Here is a 21,106-nt window from a genome sequence, read left to right as displayed (position 1 = left end):
AGGTTTTGCCACATTTTCTGCAAATTATTTTTGGTAGAAAAAACATCCTATTAAGTGAAACCTATCACGTTCTCTTCTCCTCCTCTCTGGAACTAATCGCTATTCTGAATTTGGTATCTATAATTTCCTTATATGATCTTCACAGTTTCTTAAATTTTTATTTATGATACACCGTATACATCTTTCTGTAAGTTATTTTCCTCAATATTATATTAATGAACTCTAAATTAATACTAGTAGCTTTCGTTTATTAATTTCCGTTTTTTTGCATTCTATGTATTTCAGTTTGTCCAATAATGTCACTTGTTCATCCATTCTCCTGTAAGTTAATATTTAAATTGTTGCACTAATATAAGAATGCTATGAACATTTTTGTTAGCTCATGATAATTACATATGCATACAATTCCATAACATGAAGTTTAACAGGAAACAAAATACGTGTGCATGAACTATACAATGAAGACAGCGATTAATTTTTATGAAAGGTACAAAAGATCACGTGTTGTTCTGAGCAAAAGGAGGCTACTTTCACTAGAAAATAGCTGGGGAAGGCGCCAACGACTGAGCAACATTCACTGCTAATTAACAGTAGGCGACCACACACTTTAACCCTTATTTTTTAACTGATACCCAATAGTTTCACGTGTGTCCATTCATTTCCTCAACTATGGTGTGAGCACCACGAGGACAAAACCGGGCCCCAACAGGCTGAGCCAATACGAGTGTGATCGTGAAGAGTCCGCAGTGGAAGCTGCAGCAGTGGACCTCTTCGCTGTGCCAGGCCGCTGGAAAGTGACAGCGCGAGGGCAATGTCGAGGTAACCAGGGCCTAACCTCACTTTTCATTCCGAATGTGAAGGAAACTGAGGAACCGGGGACGGATGGGGGTATAGACACCCGCCTCGAAGTATCTCTCCACTTGCATTCACATTACTGCCAGGCCAGTAAACCTGGAGCCAAGGCATACAGGCGACCCCTACCCAAAGCGTTGCCTCCCAGTCTGGCCTCTTTTAGTGGCACCTCTTTGCCTTACGCCAATTTCGTAAGTAAGCGCAGAGACCAACCCAGAGGCTCCTCCAGCTCCGAAACCTGACGTGAAAACGCGCGGGGCTGCACAAACGGCAGCCATCTTTGATTAGGGCAAAACCACACCCTCGCACCCCACGGGCCACTCCCTCTCAGCGTCCCCAGGCTTTTCACCCACAAACGTAAGGCGTTAACCTTAGCGGCGGTGTTGAAGAAACACGCACAGAAGCCTGACTATCCATGACCCCGGAGGTGCCAGATCCTGCCAATGTTAACATGGCGGCTAAACCCGAGCAGCAAAAGAGCGCTGACGCCAATGAAGTCATGCTCGAAAAACGAGCAAGTCGGCGGGGCAGCGATGAAGTAATCTCGCGAGATCGAAGCCAGCCTCCGCTCGGCCCGGAAGCCTCGTCTGAGGGGGCGGAGGGGCGGAGGAGGGAGCGGGAGTCCGGCAAGAACCAGTGGAGGAGTCCGCCCGCTGTTGCCTGCGTAAGCGGAGCAGCGACTCCGGGCGGCTACGCCGCGGAATCGGCGTAGGCGGCTTTGGAGAATCGGCGGGCTGCGCTGCGCCCGGGCTGGTCGCGGAGGGGGGAGGGGATGTCGGTCAGTGCGAGATCCGCTGCTGCTGAGGAGAGGAGCGTCAACAGCAGCACCATGGGTGAGTCTCAGCTTTGGGCCGTCGCGACTCGGGTCGGCGGCTCGGGACGCTGGGGGGCTCTGCGGCCACCCGATCGGGTGGTGGTGGGGGAAACGCCCTGAGGCGAGGCGAGGCGCTGGGGCGAAAGCAGGTGAGGTGGGGGGCGACGGCGGGCCCGGGGCGCGGCGGTGGCGGCGGCGGACCCGGGGGGAGGGGAGGCGGCGGCAGTGACAGTTTGAATTGAATGTGTGGAGAACCGAGGCGGCGGCATTTCCTGTGCCGCGGCGGGCGGGCCCGGGGAGTGGAGAGACGTGAGCCGCGGCCTCCGCCGCCGGACCCCGAGCAGGGTCTCCTTTGCCGGGCCTCCGGCTCCGCGGCCCTGCTTCTTCGCGTCGGCGGCCGCAGCTCCCGCGGCGGAGCTCCCCTCGTGGGGGAGTGGGCCTGGCGAGGAGGGTGGGAATGTGTGTGCGCGTCCGGGTGAGGGTGCTGTGTGGGCCGGCCCCGGGAGGGCGGCGGCGGGGAGGGAGGAAGAGGGATGCACCAGGCTGAAGCTGTGGTGCAGGCGGCGGCGGCTGCTGCAGCGGCTCCAGCGACCGTGTCGCCTCCTTGCTCCCCCTCCCCGGCTCTGGGGCTTCCTTTCCCCAGGCGCGGCCCCGGAGGCCGGTGGATGGCGGGCAAAGCTTGAATAAGGAGGATGAGGAGCCTGGTTTGGGCTTAATTTTTAAGAAAAGGGGAAAAGAGAACGTTTAGTAAGGGCGCCCTCCGGAGGAGCCGAAGGGCTGGGAAGGGTCTTTGGAAAAGGGAGGGAGTTGGAGATACGGATTGGCGATGTTTAAGGAAATTAAGTTTTGAAAATATTTAAGTATTTTCATTTCTTCCCTTAAGAAGCCCTTTCATTTCCTTTTCTCCTCCACGTATTGGAAAAAGAACGAGGCCATTTCATTCACATTTTCCACTCCCGAGTTCCATTTCATACTGTGTATATAGTAGGAACTAGCAACTGAAATTTTTCTAACACATTTCCATTTGCTGAGTTACATTTTAGAGTGCACTGTTTCATATCTGGGTTGTGAGGTCCAGGTGTTTGTTTAGATACTGAATTAGTTTATTCTTGCGACTTTATTGTTCTAGTTCAACTGTGGTTTCTCTTGGTGTTGTTACTTTGATGAAATGGAAGGATATTTTTCTGAGTACCCTTGGTAATCGAAATCAACAGGTAATCTAGATTCTAAAGCATTTTATGTATTTATTAAGGTGATGAGTAAAGTCAATTCCCTACCCTTTATAAAAACTTGTTTATAAGCAAGTTTAGAAGGGAAGTTTTTTGGCATTAGGTGCACAGGTAGAGATGAAGTTTATGAAATCCTGATAGACTGAAGGATACTGCCTTAGCAGTGTATAAACAATTACCAATCTAGTTAATGTTTCTTGTATCTCTTATTCCTCCAAATAGCAGGGGAAGGAGGAGCAGGGAGGAGGGGGGAACGGGGGCAGGAAACAATCTTTCATCCCACCCAGCTGTTCAGTGGGTGGGGCTAGAGGAGATTGGGTTGAGTGGAACTATGAAATAAATGTGGAAGCTCCGTAGATGGTTGTATGGTAGCATTGTGTCCTTCTGTGTTTGGACAGCATGACGGAGCCAGGTCTTCTCAATACAGTTATTAAAAATATCACGTGCTCTTAGGCTCACAGAATTGAAGCTCATAACTGAAAAATTTATTGTGTGTTTATGGCAAGTAGATTTTAATTTGCAGAAACTATTACAATTGTGTAAAGTAAAAGTGTCTGGTTTCTGATTTTGCTTTAGAGATATTCGATACATAACTACAGAAAAGGTAATTTATGTATCAGATACATATCAGTTACCAATAGTTTGTTTCAAAACTTTGTTATATAATTGATTCTTTGGATTTGCATATTTTCCCAAAGAAATAATCTTAAATAACTACATGTCAGGACTTCTGAGCTGTTCTGAGACAAGATAGGACCCCTGAAAGACCTTAGAGCAGTTGTAGAGGGTTAAAAATGACAATTCACGTGGTAAAGAATCCTCCTGAGATAGGGAAGAGGAGGGTTCGATCCCAGGGTCAGGAATATCCCCAGGAGAAGGAGATGGCAATCCACTCCAGTATTCTTGCCTGGGAAATCCCATGGAAAGAGGAGCCTGGCGGGCTACAGTCCATGGGGTTGCAAAAGAGTTGGACATGGATTAGTGACTAAACAGCAACAAAAAATGATAAGGAGGAAGAGTTAGATTTCCAAGATCTCAATAATAGGGAGTGGTCAGATGAGTAGACCACTTGGTGTGAAGATAGTGGGTTAAGTTGGTTTCAGACTTGTTATAAATTGATGGTATATGTATTTACTATAGACTCTATTCTTGTATTTGCCAATAGAGTGTTATTATCTAATTAAATTATCAGCTGAGAGCATGTTTCACATTTTAAGCTAGTAAACTATTAGCTTAAACTATTAGCTTCAGTTGTTGATCAGAAGTAGAAACTTAATTTAACATTTATACATTTTACTAAATTTTGAGACAAAACTTTTATTTTTCTGTACAGAGTTTGGACTTTAAATGACAAGATCTATTGCACAATGAAACTGATGTATAAAAAATGTGTTTTTGAGGAGTAGAATTTTAAGGTAGTGTGATTATAGGTTAGGCTTGCCAGATGAGAGCACACTGTTAAATGTAGACCTACATTTGGTCTCTACAGCAGTGTTTTGCAGACTGTGAGTTGAGACAAATGGATGTTGAAATCAGTTTTGTGGATTTCTACCAATACTTCACAAAGTAGTAAAGAAATAAAAAATAGCAGTACATTGTAAAAATTTGGAGTGGTAAATTTTGTTGTGTAAGTATTGTATATTGTGTTGAGACATAACTTTTTTTTTTTAATTGAGAACTGTGATCAAAAAAGTTTGTAAAAACACTTAGGGAGATGTGCAGTATGGATTGGTGAAGTTGAAGATCTTTAAACTTTATGATAGAGGTCTTAGTGTGAGGATGTAAGACTAAATGAAATTGTCTTATTTCTGATTCATTTATTGTGTACTTTATGTAGCTGGTGTGGTTAGAAAGATCTGAGATCTACTTTTCCTTTAGAGGAGGTCATCTCCCACAGTTATATAGAAAGCAGGGTGGGTTGCAAAAGAAGATAGTATTATATCATTAAATGTCTCTGCTCTTGACTTTGAGGAGAAAAAAATGTTTTTGGTCTTGTCCTTTTGCATTATGGAAGATGTGGAGAGCCAGATTTTGAGCATGAGCTTGGGTAAAAGGGACCAAAAAGGCACCTTGGTTAGCATTCAGCACTGAAGGCCTTAGGTGAGACACACAAAAGGTCCTTGTAATTCATACTTGGTGCAGTGTATCTCTACAGAGATAGGGATTACAGATGGGGATTTGAGTTCAAAGTATTAATAATAACAGAAGTATAGTATAAGGACTAAGAAAAAAGACTTTGGTGTCAGACAGACATGCAGTCAAATCCTGGCTTTGCCACTTACTAGATGTATAAGTCAATGATAGGTTTAGGTTACTGCTGCTCAAACAGTGTTTTTTTATTTTTTTAAATTTCCAATTCACTATTGACTGACACAATTGTAAAGTACAAGTTATTGCAAGTTATTTTTACTAATGCAGATGAAATTTTAAAGAGCAAAAATACAAGCCCCAATTTTTAAAGATCCACTAAACATAAAGTTATTCTGGTATAAAAATTTTCATTTCTGTGTTCTACATTTGTACTTCTCTGGTGTAAACCATTGAACAATCAGACTGGTTCCTCTATAGACTATACTTCGAATAGTTCTGGGTTAAACCATGGTGCAGTAACAAATAGACCTAAAAATCTTAGTGGCAGTAGTTTAAAGATGTGGTCATGCCTGTCCTGAAGTTTGTGTATTTTATTTTAAGCAATGTTTTTTAATTTCAGAAGTACTTTGCAGATTGAGGAGAGTACATAAGTATCCTCTGAGGTTGGGAGTAAAGCCTAATCTTGCGTACTTTATTCTGAAGTGTATTTTAGGTATTTATGTGACATTTATTTTAGATATTCCTGTGACATTTGCATTTTATCTGTATTTGTTTGACTTGTATACAAATGAAACTCGCACAGACGTGTCCAACTCTTTTGTGACTCCATGGACTGTTTTCCGCCAGGCTCCTCTGTCCATGGGATTCTCCATGCAGGAATACTGGAGTGGATTGCCATTTTCCTTCTCCAGGGGATCTTCCAAACCCAGAGATTGAACCTGAGTCTCCTGTGTTGCAAGCAGACTCGTTACCATCTGAGCCACCAGGGAAGACCCATATACAATATAAAGATAATCCCCCCCTCCTTCTTCCTCACCAGTGTGGGATTAAAAATTGACTTTACTGAAGATTTGTTAATTCTATTGTTTTGTTTACCTCTGGGGCCACAACTAAGTACTTTTGATAGCTTCATTTGAGATGGGGCTCAGATCAGTGTTTCTCAGGCTGGGCAAGAGTGCAGTTTGGCGTTTTTAATTTGGAAGGAGTGGACTGTCTTGTGCATTGTACAATGTTGACCAGCATCCCTGGCCTCTACTAACTAGATACCAGTAGCAGTTCATCCTCCCCAGTGATGACAATGAAAAAAAATGTCTCCAGACATTGCCAAATGTCACCTGGGAGAGCCAGTTTGAGAACCACCATACTAGGTGATGAAGAACCCTTGAAAGATTATAGCAGATGGAGAAGAAAAAAAGTCTTTGTTAAACATCTGGTTCATAATTCTTCCTCCTAGAACTCCTGCCACTTGGTATTTCTCAGACTTAGAAATCAGAATCACCTAGGTAGCTAGTGCTCATTTCACATGCTAGCAAGGTAATTCTCAAAATCCTTCAAGCTAGTATTCAGCAGTACCTGAATGGAGAAATTCCAGATGTACAAGCTGGGTTTAGAAAAGGCAAAGGAACCAGAGATCAAATTGCCAACATTCATTGGGTCTTAGAAAAGCAAGGGAATTCCAGAAAAACATCTGCTTTTGCTTCATTGATTATGCTGAATTCTTTGTGTGGATACTTTAAAATTCTTACGAGATGGGAATAGCAGACCACCTTACCTGTCTCCCAAGAAACCTATTTGCAGGTTAATAAGCAACAGTTAAAACCAGTTATAGAATGACAGATTAGTTCAAAATTGGGAAATGGGTATGTCAAGTCTGTGTGTTGTCACCCTGCTTATTTAACTTGCATGCAGAGTACATCGTGCAAAATGCCTGGCTGAAATCAAGATTGCCAGGAGAAATATCAACAACCTCAGATATGCAGATGATACCCCTCTAATGGCAGAAAGTGAAGAGGAACAAAAGAGCCTCATGATGAAAGTGAAAAAGGAGAGTGAAAACCTGGCTTAAAATTCATAATTCAAAAAACTAAGATCATGGCATCTGGTCCCATCACTTCATGGCAAATAAATAGATGGGGGGAATGTGGAAACAGTGACAGACTTTATTTTCTTGGGCTCCAAAATCATTGTGGGTGGTGACTGCAGCCATGAAATTAAAAGACTCTTGTTCCTTGGAAGAAAAACTATGACAAACCTAGACAGCACATTAAAAAGCAGAGATATCACTTTATTGACAAAGGTCCATATAGTCGAAGTTGTGGTTTTTTTAGTAGTCCTGTGTGGATGTAAGAGTTGAACCATAAGGAAGTCTGTGCACCGAAGAATTGGTGCTTCCAAATTGTGATGCTGGAGAAAACTCTTGCGAGTCCCTTGGATAGAGAGGAGTAGGTATCATTTCTTGAATAGGTAATTTAAAACATGAAATTAAGAGGCCTGTGGGACAGCTAATGAGCATAGTAGAGTCTCAATAATGCCAGGAGAGACATCTAGGATGGAAAATAAACATTTTAAGGTTTTTGTAAATTTATTCATCTGTGCTTTGAATTTTTATGTTTAGTAATTGAATGTCTGTATTGAAGAAAAGCCATACTCTAGTTTGGTGAATAAATTTTTTTATATTTTTATAAGACTTGGTAGTTTTACTTTGGAGAGCAAACTTGAGGGAAATTAGAATAAAGTGATTTTTGTGAAACTTATGTGTTCTTCACAGCTAGACAGACTGAGGTTAATAATTTCTTAAATAGTACTAAAATGTCTAGTTATTAAAAATTTTTACTGGTACTTTCAAAGCAGTAGCTGTTTCAAACTGCTAGTATTTCTTTATATGAGTGACTTTTTTTTATTCTTATATGTTTAAATTGTTCATTCAGATTATAATCAGAGTTCTTCCTTTTTTGAGGAAGCTTTTGGTATATATTGTCTATCAGTTTTCGAAAATACTAGAAATATTTTGAGTGAGGTAATTATTTGTGCAAGAGGAGGCAAAATCTTCATAGCAATCTTAGTGCTTTCTGGTTATTCTATTATAATGACTAGGGTACTACCTCATTTGTTACATGTTTTTGGGTCTATACAAGGAAAATTTTCTTCAGTAACTAGTCTTACCTTAAAGCATCAACATTTTAAACCATTTTTAATTTTAAAAAGTTTAATAGGTATATTTAGTTCTTTGGTGATTAAATACATTAACCAAGAGGGGAAAAAAGCCACTAAATTATTAATATTTCAATCACTGAAGTTTGATTTGTTTTCTTAATTACATACTTTTTTTCATGGTTGTGATTAGTGGTATATTAGTGGTTAGTGGTTCTCAACCCTGGTTTATTAATCTATATATAGGTTATTTTAAGTATGTATATGGTGTTTCTAATATTGATATTCTAATTGTCTAGCCATTTTATTATTTCAAGATGTTTAGTTTCATTATTTTAGAACTATAAATAGTATGAAAAGAGTTATCCTTAAGCCTCCTCTGCCTTCCCCAATTATTTTCCTAGGGCATTTGTTAGTTTAGTATCTTAAACTTGTTTTTAATTTATATTTTTCATATTATTGGAGAAAGGCATTTGTTATGTATAATCCAGTTAGCTTCTCTACTTTCATAAGAATATACTGAACTTGTTAAAATCACTGTCAGGAATATTTGGTTTTGTGCTATGACTTATATATGGGACTGTTAAATAATGCAATATGAGAGTCATTTTTGTTTTTAAATTACACATAGTTTTTCACATTTTTGTGCTCTCAGGAATGTACCTAACTTCTGTCCTTGAAGTTTGTAGCTGTTCAGCTTGCTGTTAATAATCTTTGTATTTTAGCTGCTCAGTCATTATTTCCTGGTTCATTTCTTTATTGAAGTTCTGCTCTCTGTTAAGTATTGGGTTAGATTTCCATTTTAATTCCCAGCTACATTCTGTTTTTGTTTGTTTTTTTAATTAAAAAAAAAACAACAACATGGCAGCCCAGATATGGTGACTAACAGGTCAGGCATGACAGCAAGATGGAAGCAGTGTCAGGTTTGGAAACACAATGCCATAGTTCCCTAGAGGCAGCTCTGAACTTACAGCTTGTATTTCATTTCTGCCTTAGCTAGTGCTTTTGTTGCAGGTAAGGGAACCCCTTCCAGGCCCCAAGAGTGGGCTCTTGTCTAACACTCGGAAATGAATGGTCCGAGGACACACGTGCTGACAAAGCAAGACTTTACTGGAAAAGGGCGCCCAGGTGGAGAGCAGAAGGGTAAAGAACCCCAGGAGAACTGCTCTGCTTCCTGGCTGTCAGTCTCAGGTTTTATGGTGATGGAATTAGTTTCCAGATTGTCTTTGGCCAGTCATTCTGACTCAAGAGTCCTTCCTGGTGGCCCTCCCATTGCTCAGCCAATATGGATGCCAGCGAGAAGTATTCTGGGAAGTTAATGCCCAGCTATATTTTGTACAGTGTATTCTGACAGCTGAGTGAAAAGGGAAGACATTTAAGTAGAAATGATTTTTGTTTTATGGATGTATAAAATAATGTGCAAATAGAAAACAACTAAGGAAACCAAAATACATACTCATTGTATAATTTGCAAAACCAAATTTGCTCTGAGTACAACTTGTAGTCTGTTTTCTGATTGCTGAGAAGGGCAAATTGAGTAAACATGAGAACTTGGCATGAAAGAATGAAATTGTTGCCATTTCCTTTTCTAGGGGATCTTCCCTACCCAGGAGTCAAACCTGGGTCTCCTGCATTGCAGGCAGATTCTTTATTAACTGAGCCACCAGGGAAGCCCCAATCTTAGAACTGTAGTCAATCCTGTCATGTTTTGTATTAGAATATAAAAGTTGATCTAATACAGAAAAGTAAGAGTTACTTAACCAGTTGCTTAATTCAGGTGTGAGCCTACAAAATGACTAGAATGACTTATCTGGTAAGTTATTGTTTTTTAATCTTTAAGTTGTGCCCAACTCTGCAACCTCATGGACTGTGTAGCACACCAGGCTCCTCTGTCCTCTATCTCCCAGAGTTTGCTCAAATTCATGTCCATTGAGTTGGTGGTTCTGTCTAACCATCTCATCTTCTGCCACCCCTTTCTCCTTTTGCCTTCAATCTTTCCCAGTATCAGGGTCTTTTCCAGAGTTGACTATTCGCATCAAGTGGCCATAGTATTGGAGCTTCAGCTTTAGCAACAGTCCTTCCAATAGGAACCACTCAGCGATTGATTTCCTTTAGGATTGACTGGTTTGATCTTGCAATCCAGGGAACTCTCAAGAGTCTTCTCCAGCACCACAGTTCAAAAGCATCAGTTCTTTGGTGCTCAGCCTTCTTATTGTCCAATTCTCACATCCATGCATGACTACTGGAAAAATCATAGCTTTGACTGTGTGGACCTTTGTCGGCAAAGTGATGTCTCTGCTTTTTAATACGCTGTCTAGGTTTGTCGTAGCATTCTTTCCAAGGAGCAAGGATCTTAATTTCATGGCTGCATTCACCATCCGCAGTGATTTTTGGAGCCCACAAAATCAAATCTGTCCCTGCTTCCACATTTTCCCTCTTATATTTGCCATGGAGTGATAGGACCGTATACCATGATCTTAGTTTTTTTTTTTAAATTTATCTATTTTTAATTGAATGATAATTGCTTTACAGAATTTTGTTGTTTTCTATCAAACATCAACATGAATCAGCCAGATCTTAGTTTTTTTTAATGTTGAATTTCACAGCAGCGTTTTCATTATCCTCTTTCACCCTCATCAGGAGACTCTCTAGTTCTTTTTCACTTTCTGCCATTAGAGTGATGTCATCTGTGTACCTGAGGTTGTTGATATTTCTCCCGGCAATTTGGCAAGTAGACCCACCAAAAATACTTGTTTGTGTTTGATCATGGTGCTGTGCTGTTAAAAAGATAATTACACAGATGTTGTTCTTTTTTTTACATTTCTGAAAGTTTGAAATAATCATAGACTTGCTGAAAAGTTGCAGCCTCTATCCTTTTGAAACTTAAGTGTTTGGTGAACATGGAGGAAGTGCAAAGATAATACCAAAAACATGCATGTACGATGTTGTGAGATAAATAGGCCATCAACATTAGTACTGGCTAGGAACAAGTGAAAAGGGGAAAGTTTGATGCTTGATGGAGACACCTTTTACTTGAAATTATGTTGAAGGGTTTTGGCTAGGGCTTGGAGATTCCAGTGCTTTTCAATTGAAGGACGAGTGGATTCCGTTTAACTAGTGTCACTAGTGGATGCCATTTAACAAATTAGAATCTAACTAGGGTGAATAAAAGACTGTTCTCATTTCATTTAATGACTCTGTAATACAGATTATTGTACTAAAATATTACTTTCATAAAATAATCGACCTATTGTAGAACTTTAAATATCTATTTATAATATAGCCTTCTAAGGTCCTTGTTTTAAAAAAAAAAACAAAAAAACTTATTTCCTAGGCCCTACCAGAACATTCTAATTCCCTACTTCTAGGCTTAGGACCTAGGTATTTGTTTTTATCAAGCTTCCCAGATGTTTCTGATTATAGCCAGGTTTGGAAATCATTTAACTGCAAGATAACAGTCCAGAGGCCTTGATAATAGCTGTTGTCTATTGCACAACCACTGTAACAACTGTCATTTATTGTGCTTATTGTATCTGAAGTGCCAAATATTTCAAGTATTTCATATATATCTTATGATAACCTCATAAATACGTTGTCCCAGTCTAAGGCTCAGAAAGGGTATGTAGCTTACCCATCCAGAGTATAGCTCCAAGTTACAGCAGATAGTAGATTTCAGATTTCTAGCTATATTTTTACAGTGGTCCACACAAAATCACTGCAGATGGTGATTGCAGCCATGAAATTAAAAGACAATTACTCCTTGGAAGGAAAGTTATGACCAACCTAGATAGCATATTCAAAAGCAGACACATTACTTTGCCGACTAAGGTCCGTCTAGTCAAGGCTATGGTTTTTCCTGTGGTCATGTATGGATGTGAAGAAGGCTGAGCGCCGAAGAATTGATGCTTTTGAACTGTGGTGTTGGAGAAGACTCTTGAGAGTCCCTTGGACTGCAAGGAGATCCAACCAGTCCATTCTGAAGGAGATCAACCTGGGATTTCTTTGGAAGGAATGATGCTAAAGCTGAAACTCCAGTACTTTGGCCACCTCATGCGAAGAGTTGACTCATTGGAAAAGACTCTGATGCTGGGAGGGATTGGGGGCAGGAGGAGAAGGGCACAACAGAGGATGAGATGGCTGGATGGCATCACTGACTCGAGGGATGTGGGTCTGAGTGAACTCCGGGAGTTGGTGATGGACAGGGAGGCCTGGTGTGCTGCGATTCATGGGGTTGCAAAGAGTTGGACACAACTGAGCGACTGAACTGAACTGAACACCCTTATCTATGGAGAATACATTACAAGGTCCCCAGTGGATGCTTGAAACCACAGATAGTAATACTGAACCCTGTCTGTACTGTTTTTTTCTATACATACATACATACTTAGGATAAAGTTAAACTTATAAATTAGACACAGTAAGAAATGGACAACAATAGCTAATAATAAAGCAGAACAGTTGTAACAATATACTGTAGTAAAGGTGGTTATAAAAATGTGGTCTCTCTTTCAAGTTCAACTCTGCCAGAAATGTGGCAGTGGCTTCTTCATTGGCCGACTCAGCCTCTCCAACAATTTTTACATTTTTCAGTTGAAATCTATTCTTGAGTCTATGTAACCATTTCATATTGGAGTAAATGGCTTGGTGTCATTTTAGGGGATCCCTTGCTTGCTAAAGTTGTCATACAGGCTGCATGCTTTCTGGTGTGACCTGTTGCCATCATTTGTAACATGTTTTATGTTCATGTCTTCCACCCATAGATTTAATGCCTTTTCCATCCTGACTTTTCCATTTATCTTGCACTATGGCTTTTCCTTTTCCATTTATCAGGCACTGTTGCTGTAACTTTGCAGTTTGAAGTGTATCAGCAAACGTAGCATAAATTTTTTTTCCTCTTTTTCAATTTCATGGATAGAAGATTCCTTTTAAGGTACAATTTCTTTTTCCTTATTAAATCAAGACCTTCACTTTTCATTTATGGGAAGTACTTTATAGCTTCTCTTTCATATATGCAAATTGGCAGAATTCCAGCTCTTGTTCTTTGGGGCCATTATTAAGTAAAATTATGAAGTGAGGGTTACTTGAACACAAGCATTGCAATATCATAACGGGTGATCTGGTTATACTGAGAAGGCTAAGTGACCAATGGGCAGGATATACAGAACAGAGGGATGAGTCACATCATAGGCTGGACAGAGCAGGACAGCACAGGAAGGTGTGGGATGTCATCATGCTATTCAGAACAACACGCAATTTAAAACTGATGAATTGCTTATTTCTGGAATTTTCCATTTAATATTTTCAGACCACAGTTAACAGCTGGTAGCTGAAACCTTGGAAAGCAAAACTTGAGGTGAAGGGGGACTCTTATTGATGTACGATTATCTTATATATTTTTTAATTAAAAACTTGGGTAGTCATTTTAGGGTCTCTTTGCTTGGCTTTTTCCTTCTATTTAGATCAAATCATGTTTTGTATTCTTTCTTTGCTTATGCTGTTCTTACCTATCTTGAAGTCACATCCATCCATTAACGAAGGCTAACCTCAAAACTACTCATTCTGGGAAGCTTTTCCCATCTTTGATCCTCTCCCTAACTTAAACTTCTTGAAGACTACTCTCCTAGTAGGTAACAGCATTGTCAATTTGTAAAAATATATTTTCAGTTACTGTTTATGCTAATATTACAAATATTGTGGGGGGCGTAGTTAGTTGCAGTATTGTGATGGGTAGCATGCTTTTCTGAGCCCTTTACTGATCTCTGGCATTACTACGTATTGTACTGCTCTTGAGTAGACTGTTGTTTGTATGTGTGTGTGTGTGTGCGTGTGTGTGTGTGTGTGTGGTTAGCAGAAACACAAGAGAACAAATCCGTACTTTTATTTGTTTGCTTTTCAATGAGTTTAAATCCTCAAAGGGTACAGCATCACAGAGTCTGTGTCCAGCGGCCTTAGCAAGAAGGCTGCTTCGGAATTTGGCACAAACCATGCCACTGTTTACCTGAGCATGAGTTGTCTTTCCCCAGATTACTCTGGTTTTGTTAGGTTTGCTGCCAAGAGTTACTGTGTTGTTCTTTGCTTTGTATACATAAGTACGTCTCTTGCCTAGATAGAATTCAGTTTCATCTCAAGCATATATACCTTTGATTTTCAGGAGAGCTGTGTACTCCCTCTTGGTTCCATAGACCCTGCTTATAGCCAGCAAAAGTGGCCTTGGGCCACAGCCTTCCAGACATATTTGTTGTTTTAGAAGTCCTGTTCCCAGCAGGCCTCCACAGGGTCCAAGATGGCTGAAAGAGAGACCATTATTTTTATAATGGAATAAATTAACAGACCTAGGTTATGGAAAAAGTTAGAATTTTCTGTTTTGAGGTTTCAGATTACTTTGGCTGCTTCAGTAGCTCTACAAGGCAGGCTTTTCAAATCTTCTGTTGTAGAGTAAATTTATAAACATACAGCAACATTTATCATAATAAATTAATAATTTCAGCAGTAATGTAATTTAGTTTGCAGTACAATTTTTTAACTAGTATTTTCTTAGAACTTTATTAGTCGGCTAGGACTGCCATTACAGAAAACCACCGATGAGGTGGCTTAAACAACAGACATTTGTTTTCTCACAGTTCTGGAGGCTGGAAGTCCAGTATTAAGGTGCTGGCAGATTTGGTATCTGAGAAGGGTCTTCCTGAATTACATATGGCCACTTTCTGTCTGTGTCCTCATGTGGCCTTTGTGCATCCTCTAGAGGAGAAAGGGTTATCTCCAGTGTGTCTTCCTCTTCTTGTAAGGATACTGGCTCCACATGATGGGCCCTACTCTTATGACCTCCTTTAACCTTAGTTACCCCCCTTAAGGCCCTGTCTCCCGGATACAATTACATTGGGATTAGGGCTTCATCATAAGAGTTTTGGGTGTATGCAGTTTGGCCTGTAACAGGAATTGAATTTCTGTTTTCCTGTGTATGGTGGTGTACTAGCTATAGGAATTTTTTAAAAAAATCAGATAATAAATTCTTTGTTTCTACCTACCTTTTTATTAGGCAAGTAATGTTAAGATGAATATCAGTTGAACATTTTATGAGTCATGGGAATCAGTATTTTGGCAGGAAATGGCTTTAAAATCTTTTAGAAGCTGACTTGAGAGGTATATGCTGGAAATAATTTGAACTCTTTGCTAGAACTGTGTTATGTACAGAATGCATATATATCATGAGTACACAAGGTACAGTAGTGACTGATTAAAATGGACCAAAGTTAATCCTTTAAAAATTTTGCCTATGTTATTAAAACTTGTTTTTTTTCATCCTTCTATTTTCACAAGATCTCAAGATTGGAAGATGTATTGTCATTTAACCTAATTATGCAAATAATACTCTTAATTCCCCCTGCAACATGCCTGTGACTGTAACTCTGACTAGTATTATAGCGACAAGCATATATGGCTGTTGAGCACTTGAAATATTGCTAGTCTGAATTGACATTTGATATAAGTGTAAAATGCACAGAGGATTTTGCAAAGACTTAAAGAATATAAAATATCTAATTCATTTTTATGTTGATTACATGTGGAAATAATGTCTTGGATATATTGAGTTAAAGAAAAAATTTATTATTACAGTGGAGTTTTTGTTGTTCAGTTGCTAAGTTGTGTCTGACTCTTTGTGACATTATGGACTGCAGCACACCAGACTTCCATGTTCTTCACTATCTTCTGGAGTTTGCTCAGACTCATGTCCATTGGTGATGCCATCCAATTGAGTTTACTTATTTGTTTTTACTTTTTTAAATGTGGCTTCTAGAAAATTTTAAATTGCATATATGACTTGTGTTATATTTCTAACAAACAGAGCTGATTTAGTCTGTTAAACTCAGCTGCCTTCTCAGATAACACATTTCATCTTTGAATAGATGTCACTATTAATTTTTTTCTTCCTATTTTTATATGTATCGGTCTTTGATATTTGCATTCAGATATTCTCATTTACTCCCTAGGACCAAAAAGATAAGTCTGATTTCTCTTTTTAATATTATTGCTTTGTAGTTTGAAGACAGCTATCTTTTGTTGTGACTTTTAGTCTTTCCATTTTCTTTAACAGCGTTTATATGGTAGGGAGTCATATCCCTCCAGCCAATTTTACTCCCCTTTGAACTTCATTTGGTACATAACCCTGCTAATACCAGGACTGAAATGAATATCTTGTGATCTTAAAATTGCAGATTGAATCTATCTTTTGTGACCTTCTACGTGCTATATAAATCTGTTAATGAGGCATAAAGTTAAGTTACCTTTTAGGGAAACCTTAATTCTTATACTGACTTAGAGAGTATACTGTCAACTCAGATGTCTCTACCTTTCCCCCTTGTGCTGCCAGTATTTTATCTTGCTTCTTCAGGATTTTTTTTTTTTTTTAATTAGACGTACTTGATTGAGTGGGTGAAATGTGTCCCTCCTCCTCATTTGCAGTCCATTTTATAGTTGTGTCCTTAACTGAAACTTTATCCTTTAGATTGTGGTTTGAGGGTGGGAAAAAGGGCACAATTGGATCCATGTATTTCTGAAGCAGATTTCATTTGGGTTCTGAATGTGTCATATAAAGTATTTATTAACTTTTTCAGCTTTTATCATGTGTATACTTAAAGTGTATCTTTTGTTTTCATCACAATATTAAATAATGTCCAGTTCAGTTGCTCAGTTGGGTCCGACTCTCTGCGACTCCATGGACTGCAGCATGGCAGGCCTCCCTGTCCATCACCAACTCCTGGAGTTTACTCAAACTCGTGAGTTGGTGATGCCATCCAACCATCTCATCCTCTGTTGTCCCCTTCTCCTCCTGCCTTCAATCTTTCCCAGCATCTGGGCTTAATTAAGGATGGAGTCTTGTGGTATATAATTTTTCTGAAGTTGATATACAACTAATCAGCTATTAATTCATCTTATTTTATTAGTCCTCCAGGTTTTATTTCTCTGCCTTGCCCCTGTTCACATCATGATTGAAATCTTGTCTGAATTACCTCGTATAATTTCTTTCTTTCCAGTCTAATGAATATGTCAGAAATGGAAAATAAGATCTGATTGATAAAGAAGAAACACTCACACTAACTTGTGAATGACTTCATTTGCTTTCTGTTTGATTTTTTTTTTTTTTATGAAAATGCTTTAGGTTTCTTAATAGTAACTTTGGAAAATAGAAATAATATAAAAGTGAATTACCCCCAAATCCAGTTAGCAAAATATAACCAGTGTTAAAATTTGTATGTAGCTTCTTTTTGGCTTTTTACTTTGTCAGCTTAAAAAATTTTGATAGTGGTGCATGGTTACTCTTCTCTTGGGTAAATAGTTAGCCTAAGTTATAGGTAGGTGTACATGTACCTTCTTAAGAAATTGCTAAACCATTTTGTAACATAAATGTTAACATTTATGTTCCCATCAAGAGTTTGTAAAAATTTTTAGTAGTTTCACATACTAACTCCTGGGATGGCCACTCTTAACTAATTTTAGCCATTCTAGTGGAATAACTAGTGGATAAAACATTGTGATTATAATTGTCATTTTACTAATGAGTAATGTCTTCCACTGGAGAAGGAAATGGCAAACCACTTCAGTATTCTTGCCTTGAGAACCCAATGTATGAAAAGGCAAAATGATAGGATACTGAAAGAGGAATTCGCCAGGTCGGTAGGTGCCCAAGATGCTACTGGAGATCAGTGGAGAAATAGCTCCAGAAAGAATGAAGGGATGGAGCCAAAGCTAAAACAATACCCAGTTGTGGATGTGACTGGTGATAGAAGAAAGGTCTCATGCTGTAAAGAGCAATATTGCATAGGAACTTGGAATGTTAGGTCTGTGAATCAGGGCAAATTGGAAGTGGTCAAACAGGAGATGGTGAGAGTGAATGTCGGCGTTTTAGGAATCAGCTAACTAAAATGGACTGGAATGGGTGAATTTAACTCAGATGACCATTATATCTACTACTGTGGGCAGGAATCCCTTAGAAGAAATGGAGTAGCCATCATGGTCAACAGAAGAGTCCGAAATGCAGTGGTTGGATGCAATCTCGAAAACGACGGAATGATCTCTGTTTGTTTCCAAGGCAAACCATTCAATATCACGGTAATCCAGGTCTATGCCCCAACCAGTAATGCTGAAGAAGCTGAAGTTGAACGGTTCTATGAAGACCTACAAGGCCTTTTAGCCAAAAAAAGATGTCCTTTTCATTATAGGGGATTGGAATGCAAAAGTAGGAAGTCAAGAAACACCTGGAGTAACAGGCAAGTTTGGCCTTGGAACACGGAAGGAAGCAGGGCAAAGGCTAATAGAGTTTTGCCGAGAAAACGCACTGGTCATAGCAAACACCCTCTTCCAACAAGACAAGAGAACACTCTACACATGGACATCACCAGATGGTCAAAACCAGAATCAGATTGATTATATTCTTTGCAGTCAAAGATGGAGAAGCTCTATACAGTCAGCAAAAACAAGACCAGCAGCTGACTGTGGCTCAGATCATGAACTCCTTATTGCCAAATTCAGACTTAAATTGAAGAAAGTGGAGAAAACCACTAGACCATTCAGGTATGACCTAAATCAAATCCCTTATGATTATACAGTGGAAGTGAGAAATAGAGTTAAGGGACTAGATCTGATAGAGTGCCTGATGAACTATGGACGGAGGTTTGTGACATTGTGCAGGAGACAGGGATCAAGACCATCCCCATGGAAAAGAAATGCAAAAAAGCAAAATTGCTGTCTGAGGAGGCCTTACAAATAGCTGTGAAAAGAAGAGAAGCTAAAAGCAAAGGAGAAAGGAAAGATAGAAGCACCTGAATGCAGAATTCCAAAGCATAGCAAGAAGAGATAAGAAAGCCTTCCTCAGCAATCAATGCAAAGAAATAGAGGAAAAAAACAGAATGGGAAAGACTAGAGATCTCTTTAAGAAAATTAGAGATACCAAGGGAACATTTCATGCAAAGATGGGCTCGATAAAGGACAGAAATGGTATGGACCTACAGAAGCAGAAAATATTAAGAAGAGATGGCAAGAATACACAGAAGAACTGTACAGAAAAGATCTTCACGACCACAATGGTGTGATCTCTCACCTAGAGCCAGACATCCTGGAATGTGAAGTCAAGTGGGCCTCAGAAAGCATCACTAGGAAGAAAGCTAGTGGAGGTGATGGAATTCCAGTGGAGCAGTTTCAAATCCTGAAGGATGATGCTGTGAAAGTGCTGCACTCATATGCCAGCAAATTTGGAAAACTCGGCAGTGGCCACGGGACTGGAAAAGGTCAGTTTTCATTCCAATCCCAAAGAAAGGCAATGCCAAAGAATGCTCAAACTACCGCACAATTGCACTCATCTCACACGCTAGTAAAGTAATACTTAAAATTCTCCAAGCCAGGCTTCAGCAATATGTGAACCGTGAACTTCCTGATGTTCAAGCTGGTTTTACAAAAGGCAGAGGAACCAGAGATCAAATTGCCAACACCCACTGGATCATCGAAAAAGCAAGAGAGTTCCAGAAAAACGTCTATTTCTGCTTTATTGACTATGCCAAAGCCTTTGATTGTGTGGACCACAACAAACTGTGGAAAATTCTGAAAGAGATGGGAATACCAGACCACCTGACTTGCCTCTTGAGAAACCTATATGCTGGTCAGGAAGCAACAGTTAGAATTGGACATGGAACAACAGACTGGTTCCAAATAGGAAAAGGAGTACGTCAAGGCTGTATATTGTCACCCTGCTTATTTAACTTCTATGCAGAGTACATCATAAGAAATGCTGGACTGGAAGAAGCACAAGCTGGAATCAGGATTGCCAGGAGAAATCTCAGTAACCTCAGATATGCAGATGACACCACCCTTATGGTAGAAAGTGAAGAGGAACTAAAAAGCCTCTTGATGAAAGGGAAAGAGGAGAGTGAAAAAGTTGGCTTAAAGCTCAACATTCAGAAAATGAAGATCGTAGCATCTGGTCCCATCACTTCATGGGAAATAGATGGGGAAACAATGGATACAATGGCTGACTTTATTTTTTGGGCTCCAAAATCACTGCAGATGGTGATTGCAGCCATGAAATTAAAAGACAGTTACTCCTTGGAAGGAAAGTTATGACCAACCTAGATAGCATATTCTAAAGCAAAGACATTACTTTGCCAACAAAGGTCCGTCTAATCAAGGCTATGGTTTTTCCATGGTCATGTATGGATGTGAGAGTTGCACTGTGAAGAAAGCTGAGTGCCGAAGAATTGATGCTTTTGAACTGTGGTGTTGGAGAAGACTCTTGAGAGTGCCTTGGACTGCAAGGAGATCCAACCAGTCCATTCTGAAGGAGATCAGTCCTGGGTGTTTTTTGGAAGGAATGATGGTTAAAGCTGAAACTCCAGTACTTTGGCCACCTCATGCGAAGAGTTGACTCATTGGAAAAGACTCTGATGCTGGGAGGGATTGGAGGCAGGAGAAGGGGACGACAGAGGATGAGATGGCTGGATGGCATCACCGACTTGATGGACATGAGTCTTGAGTGAACTCCGGGAGTTGGTGATGGACAGGGAGGCCTGGCGTGCTGTGACTCATGGGGTCGCAAAGAGTCGAACATGACTGGGCGACTGAACTGAATTGAATGATGTTGAGGATCTTATCATGTGCTTGTTTGCCATCTATATGTCTTTGATGGTCTGTTGAAATATTTGGTCCATTTTTAAGTTGTATTGTCTAATGAGTTGTATATTTTAGATACTAGTTTTTTGTTGCATTATGCAAATAACTTATTTCTCATCATATCTTTATCTACTATCAATAATTCTTATCTGCCACAAATACTGCTGTACTGCTTTCCTTAGTAATGATTTTCTGGGGTTATTTTGGCTGCTCTGCATGGTTTGCAGGATCTTAGTTCCCTGACCAGGGATGAACCCATGGAATTCTTTTATAAGAAATAATTGTTCTGTCTCACACATTCATTCATTCAGTT

General features: G+C 39.8%; 1 protein-coding gene across 1 annotated transcript in view; it reads left to right on the top strand.

The window, feature by feature from the left end:
- Positions 1–1,303: 1,303 nt before the first annotated feature.
- SEPTIN7 (septin 7) overlaps positions 1,304–21,106 on the top strand; it is a 99,765-nt gene continuing 79,962 nt past the window's right edge. The window contains exons 1-2 of the mRNA XM_052638397.1: positions 1,304–1,478; positions 1,522–1,685. Coding sequence (XP_052494357.1) covers positions 1,304–1,478; positions 1,522–1,685 — 339 coding nt within the window. The remainder of the gene's footprint in view (positions 1,479–1,521; positions 1,686–21,106) is intronic.

This window comes from Budorcas taxicolor, chromosome 4, assembly GCF_023091745.1.
Source record: "Budorcas taxicolor isolate Tak-1 chromosome 4, Takin1.1, whole genome shotgun sequence".
Taxonomy (NCBI): domain Eukaryota; kingdom Metazoa; phylum Chordata; class Mammalia; order Artiodactyla; family Bovidae; genus Budorcas; species Budorcas taxicolor.
This window is presented reverse-complemented; position numbering and strand designations above follow the sequence as displayed.